Source organism: Corvus brachyrhynchos, unplaced genomic scaffold (genome assembly GCF_000691975.1).
Source record: "Corvus brachyrhynchos isolate BGI_N302 unplaced genomic scaffold, ASM69197v1 scaffold1120, whole genome shotgun sequence".
NCBI lineage: Eukaryota > Metazoa > Chordata > Aves > Passeriformes > Corvidae > Corvus > Corvus brachyrhynchos.
This window is the reverse complement of record NW_008235737.1, coordinates 392,789-399,539: the sequence shown is the minus strand read 5'-3', so window position 1 is coordinate 399,539 and position 6,751 is coordinate 392,789. Positions and strand designations below refer to the sequence as shown.

General features: G+C 37.5%; 1 protein-coding gene across 6 annotated transcripts in view; it reads right to left on the bottom strand.

The window, feature by feature from the left end:
- Positions 1-6,751, bottom strand: part of NALCN (sodium leak channel, non-selective) — a 238,893-nt gene that overhangs the window by 29,907 nt on the left and 202,235 nt on the right. For 5 of the 6 annotated variants that reach the window (XM_017733360.1, XM_008633570.2, XM_017733456.1 and 2 more), the window contains 5 exons: positions 4,735-4,836; positions 4,227-4,296; positions 2,942-3,033; positions 2,658-2,780; positions 132-188 (listed from right to left, as the gene is read on the bottom strand). In XM_017733360.1, the coding sequence (XP_017588849.1) occupies positions 132-188; positions 2,658-2,780; positions 2,942-3,033; positions 4,227-4,296; positions 4,735-4,836 (444 nt within the window). The remainder of the gene's footprint in view (positions 1-131; positions 189-2,657; positions 2,781-2,941; positions 3,034-4,226; positions 4,297-4,734; positions 4,837-6,751) is intronic. The other variant, XM_017733412.1, reaches the window with a different exon arrangement.

The window sequence follows — 6,751 nt, the reverse complement described above, 5'->3', positions numbered from 1 at the left end:
GGGGGTGGGGGGGTGGGGGGGGGAGAGACATACACATGTGCATGCACATTTACACACATCCATGCATGTGTGCACACACACTTATACTGCAGGCTTATGTGATCAAGCAAAGTTACTTTTGCAGTGCTTACTAAAGCTGATGGTATTTGGTATTTTTCACAGCTCCAGTAACAGGATCTGTTTTAGAACTATAAAAAGAAGAAAAGATACAGTAATTTACATTTTATTTTTGTCTGCATTATAATTACACCATGCATCCGTCAACTCAAAGTAATTTCTGTCCAAAATCAAGGCTCCATTTTATCTTGTCTTTATTTTAAATGTCTGTATAAGTTTCATTTAATTCTATGCAATTTCAGTCATATTATCAACATAGATAGTATCACTTTAACTCATTGCATACCTGTAATTCCCCTAAGATTCTTTGAACCGACAGTTTTTTGGGTCTTGAATTTGTAAACAAGGACTTAATCTTGTAATTTTCTTGGGAATAAGGGGGATAACCTGCTTTATTTTATGTACCAAATTTTATGTACCAAAATGCTCTTCACATTTACTTCAAAACCTCTTGGACCATGGATGGATGAGGCTCTGAGCAACCTGGCCTAGTGAAAGGTGTCCCTGTCCAAGGCAGAGGGGTTGGAACTAGGTGATCCTTAAGGCCCCTTGCAACTCAAACCACTCTATGCCTCTGTGATCGTATGATATCCCCAGTTAAAATACACACACACACACACACACATACACACACACACACTCTCACAAAAATCCTTCCACAAGCTCTTGTCTTTTATTATTTCTTTAATCTTTTTCTGATTAATATTTTTATATTCTCTGTATCTGAATTTTCCCATGTAATTGCTGTCCTCCACCTACCATATCCAAACACCACTAGGCAGTCAAAGAGTGAGAACAACTCTGTAAGTAATATGCACGTATCTAGGTAACATGAGTTAAGTTCCTGCTGCAGCAATTATTTATCAATTTCATACAAAGTAGAATGACTGCCGTGGGAGAAGCTACAAGAATACTTTCCAAGAAGTTTCCCCTGGCCCATTGGTTATAGGCACTTTTACTTATCTTCCAACTCCCACAGGAAATCATGCCAAGACAGGATCTGCAGTGACATATCCTATATTTCATTGGAGGGCTCTAGCCATCGGGATGTGAAATTGCCAATACTTCCTTGCTGAGCTTAAAGTGAAAAATGGACTGAACACACTTGAGGAATTACCACCAGACAGATTTCATGGTTATGAATTACAGGAATGCACAAGACATACAAGGAGAACAAGAAACATCTTCCACAGGCCAGGTTCACCCACTTAACACCAGTAAGTACACAGAACATACTGGATTAGGTGCCTTTCCACTGAATCCAATGACTTTTGCTTCTTAGACTCATGCCTCTCCCTACATTGTACATAGCAGCATTCCTCAGCCTTTTTTACTAGAAGAAAATATGTATCCTGTAATTTTGAAAAAGGTATCTAAAATATCTTACTTGGTAAGCTAGATGAGAAAACAAATAAAGCAGGTAGGATAAGTAAATTAAAAAAAAGACTGTTTAAGAAAATCAGTTTATTCTTGTAATTGCAAATATTTTATTTAAACTGTTTTAATATAAATATCCTGTTACCACTGGGCACTCCACAATGCTAAGAGGCAATCCACTTGCTAAGTGGATTTGATTGACTGTTTGTGTGTTTTGTTTTTCTGTTTTAATTTGCAACTGCTTCATGGACCAGTGCACCACAATCAAGTTAGCAGCTGCATAGAAAAGTGGGGATGTAACTCAAGGACACGTCTCCACAAAGGTGGCAGAACCTTAAATACACGTATTGTTAAAACTGAGTATCTAACCATCCTGCTACGCTAATTAAAAGTAATTTGTTGAAGGGCACAGAGAAAATCAGTGGTAAAGCAGCTGCTGAAACCAGTCCTTCTAAGTGCCAAGCTCATAGCCTTGAGCTATCTTACACTGTCTCTTTGCAAGATGACATGCATTAACCTTTTAAAATCAGGGCGCCAGCAAGAGACAGAGGTTTAAAAGAAGAGCTGTGAGATGATTTTATATCAAGCTGCTTGTACATGGCTTGTACATGCCACACTCACATATACCTACAGCTTACTTGCTGAGTCCTCCTGGTTTTCATCATGTTTCAGCTTTTCTCCTATTATCTCCCACAGCTGAACACCTCCCCATTCCATTCTGGGTCCCTAACTATGGGCTAGAGAGTATTTGGGTGAGCATAGGTGCAATTCATTTCTCTTCACCTTCTGTTCTATGAGTAACTGTTGGTGTATAAAAATTTCTCACCTTATGATGAGGAACAGGAAGAGAATAGCAAGCTGATTCCCAAAGGTCTAAAAGTGGGAAGCATTAGCCTTTCCTCTCAGCTCATGCCTGCAGTTTCCCCACAGTATTGTCCACCTCAGCATCATAGACTGCTCAAACACATCTGCCCTTACACAGCATTTTATTGCTTCCTTTCCTCCAACAGCAAGACGACACCACACACAACTGGCTGCCAGCTTGTCTGGTGACCACACTATATGCAGTTTTCCTTGTAAATGAAAATCAAGTTAGAACTTGATTTCTAAGGACATGGAAGTAAACACCCATTGGAGCCAATGTTGCTATGAAATGAACTTACGCATTAAAGCGAGCCCGTACCACCACTCGGCAGAAGTTCCTGAATCTGTGCTCACGGCCAACTATGAAAAGGGGTTTATCAAAATACGGGTGATTCTCTCGCAGCTCCTCCTCCTGGACTTTCCTTTTGAAAAAACGTAAATTATTAAGTGTTACACATTATGCCTGGCAAAACTATCCCTTACACTTTGTTCCTTTCTTCATGTTGACTCTTAATACTTTTAACTTCATACAGAGAGTAGTTAATACAGAAAATATGCACTCAGACTTTTGATTTTTAAATACCTCTTCATTTCAGCTTGTTCCTTTTTTTCTTGGATCATCTTTATCTCACTGTCTTCTCTCTGTGCATTTCTGTATCTCACTGTGTTGGAGTGCTAGAAGCAAAATGATTCCTTTTAATCGAGGTCTGAGGGTTGTTTTTTAATGTTTCAGATGAAAGCAAGATATGGTATTTTACATAGAAATATTCAAATGAAAGATCTTTATTTCCAAATGTAATGCACATCAACTCAGTCAAGCATATTGCACAGTATTTTCTATCTACAGCACAAGGCTCCTTATTTTCATCAAGGTTAATTTCAGTTCTAATTTCATGCTTGAGGCTCCATCCAATCTAACGTTTAACTTAAAAAACAGAGGTCCTGTAAGTCCAGCCAATCTCTCTGAACTGGAATGAATACCATCAAAGTTACTAGGGGCAAAGACAAGGAAAGAAAAGGCTTTACACTCTCTTTCAGCTTCTCAAGCCTGCTGCATGGCTGCCAGGCTGAGAGGCATGCAGATCATACAGGTAGTGACTGCTGAGTGCAGGGCTGAGGGAGAGGGAGGGAGCGAGGCAGGATGCCGTCTGAGCTCATGGAGTGGAGGGAACAATCAGCACTACTGTTCTGAGTTATGTGAGTCTTTGAAGCACCCCTGGTGGGGTAATGCTGGGTGTTATCCTTACTATTGTATATTAGCAAAGCCACATCTGCTTTAGTTACCTTTAAAGACTGAGATAGTTTGGAAATGGGGTGACTAATATTGCCCCTTGACTTTTCATTGTCACAGAGATCCACAAAACATAAGAATTTGCAGAAATGAAAATGCACTTAACTACATGAAATTATACCACAGTGAAATCCTTGATTGCTGTTCTCCCTTTTAGTCTTTGTCCGTTTGTCTGACAGTTCTGCTGCTTGGAAAATATTGCTAAACTTCCATCAGAAATTTTGAAGTGCTATTTTGCCAGCCTGAATGATTTGTCTAATTTCAGAGTTAACACTTTTTAAGGTGTCCTGGGTAGCAATCGTTGTGTTCCCAATGCAGTGTCTGCAGATTCAGTGAATCTCTCAGCAAGCATTCCAAAAACAGTAAGTCTATCAGTGAAATAATCATGTCAATTATTTTGAGGATAATTCTAAAGCAGTTACAGCATTTGTCTTATGACTTCCTTTCAAGATTTCAAAAGACAAATTGCAAGCAAGTTCATAAACAGAAATGAGTCTTACACAAGCATTTATTTGATAGTACCTATTCTTATTTCTTATATTTTCAAATTGAAACCAGCATTTCTATGAGGACTTACATCTTGAGTCAATGTTTCAAGAGATTTTCCTCTGCTGATTCGCTGGCTATTTGAACCATGTCTCAGTGACCTGAAACAATCATAATCAATTTAACAATACATCTCAAGATGAAATTTTGACCTTTATAAGATGACCATTATTAAGCACTGCTCTTCAGCCACTCAATATCTCAAATTCTTATCATTTTTCTCTTGCTAACATCAGAAGCTTATATGCTCTTCAATTGTTTTCAATCTGGTCTAACATAAGCCAATTTCTGTCCTTCTGATCTTTAAATTGATAGCTTTGTAGTTGGCAAAGGAAATGACATTTGAAATAAAAAGGCATTTTTTCCATTTATACAGTACAATGAATTTCATTATGGTTACAAGGAAGAATGTAGAATTCAATTCTTTGTACAAGTAAGTAGTTTTGGCTTTACATATGTTAGGGATTGCTCAAATTTAATTCCTTTTGTCACCTTTATTTTAAGAATATTTTAAAACCATCCCTTCTGTCCATTTTTACCTGCGTTCTTGTCGTATATGATGCTGGACACTAAGTATTGACCTTTCCTTTGCTGGCTGCCCCTCAAATGATCCACTCAGCATGCGTTGTCTAGTGCAGGCCCTATGAAGAAATGTAAAGATGAAGACACAGAGTTTTCAGTATAAATGATAATTTCAGAGGTAGCACATTCAGAGAAATCATCTTGGCTTTGTGGGGAGCAAGGACTTCAAGAGCAATAGAGAATAACAATACAAGAGCAATCGACTTTCCAGGAAAATATGTCCAAAGCAATGGACCCCCGCTCTGCAACACAACTGGTCATCCAATGAACCTTCTCCATGCCTTAGCAAGGGCCATCTATGACTTTTGTTCAGTTTGCTGTAGAATTTTTCATCCCTCAAGACTTCACTAAGTGTGAAAGGGGTCAAGCAATGCACTAACCATCAGTAAAACCAGTTTCTCAGCAATAAAGAAGGGAATAGAACAAGTACAACAGCAATTTTAGTCCCTTTTAGGGCTGCACACACATACTTATGACCTACAACATAACTTGGAGTGCTCAAAATAACTGGAACCATACATGGTCTGAAATGAAAAGCTGCACATTGCTGATATTCTGTAATACGAAGTGTCTGCTCTTTGGGAATGCATTCAACTTGTAGCACTTTGTTGTGTGGGTTTTCTCACTTGTTTGCTCATGGTTCATTTTGTTTTTTGCTTAATTTTGGGAAACACATTTTACACATTTTGGCAGAAATGAGTATTTGTTGGCCAGTAAGTGTGACACAGCTGAACAGAGCATACGTATCTTTATCTCGATGGCTACAATGAAATTGATTTGCTTAAGAAAAGAAAAGGTTTCCAATAAAAGAGCTCACACAGATCCCTCTGATGGCTGAGAAATGGAATTTCAACACTGGAAACATATTTTAACTTTCCAGAATGATTCAATTTGAAGTTTACACTGTACACTCCTTATTGCTCATTTTGTGTTATGAGACCATTTAGAAAAACACAAGACCCAGCTGGTAATATTCCATACTTTTTATTGAACTGAATCTTCATTTTTTCTGAAAAGATGAAAAAAACTATATGCTCTTTGTGTAACCACTCTATTTGCCAGTCTACTGTAAGGCTTAGATAAATGCCTTGACAGCATGGAATGACCATGCTTGATGGTAGAAGGTGTCCATGGCATGTTCTTTCCCCACTGTGGCTTTGTTTTTCACTCTTCTCCACTTTTTTCTTCATCTTTTGGATTTAAACACATAAATGATACAAGCAGCAATGCAAAGTGATATCTGGAACAAAAATGAGAACATTAGAATGCTTGTCAGTGTCACCACTGCCAATCAGATTAGCATGCTAGAAAAATACATTGTGCTACACTTGTTATAGAAAGCATTAGATTACACTACACTGCACTAAAGCATCATGACATATAAGAAAATTACTGCATGTCTTATAAAACACAGCTCATCTTAGATAAATCATGAACATTTTAATATCAAACGATTTTAAGCATTATACTGTGGAGGATGATACCACATAACACTGTCTGAAAGCAACTGAGATATTTGAATACCTTTGCAATTTTTGATTGAAAAAAAAGGCAAAAAAGAAAACAATTATATCCTAAAAATAGATCCTATCTAACTCCATTAAAATTAAAATCCAGTTTTTCCCTGCAGAGACAATGAAAAGTTCTGGGGTCTGCCTTCTCTATAGAGGCTTCTTGGTGTGGCAAAGAGGGTAACTTATTTCTTTTTCCCCCTGTAGATATAAATTATTATGCTCTGCTTTTAACAGCTAAAAATTATTTTCTTGACATCAAAAAGTAACTTGTTCATAAACTTTTCATGTTCTTGTACACAGAAACTTGAATTCCAAGTTGCATAAACACTTAGTGTCCATAATAAAAGAAAACTTTAAAGGCTCAAGCAATAAATTCTTTACCGGAATAATGAACGAGACGGCTTATTTGATTATTAATAATATTATGAAATAGACATAGTCATATACTATGGGCATACTA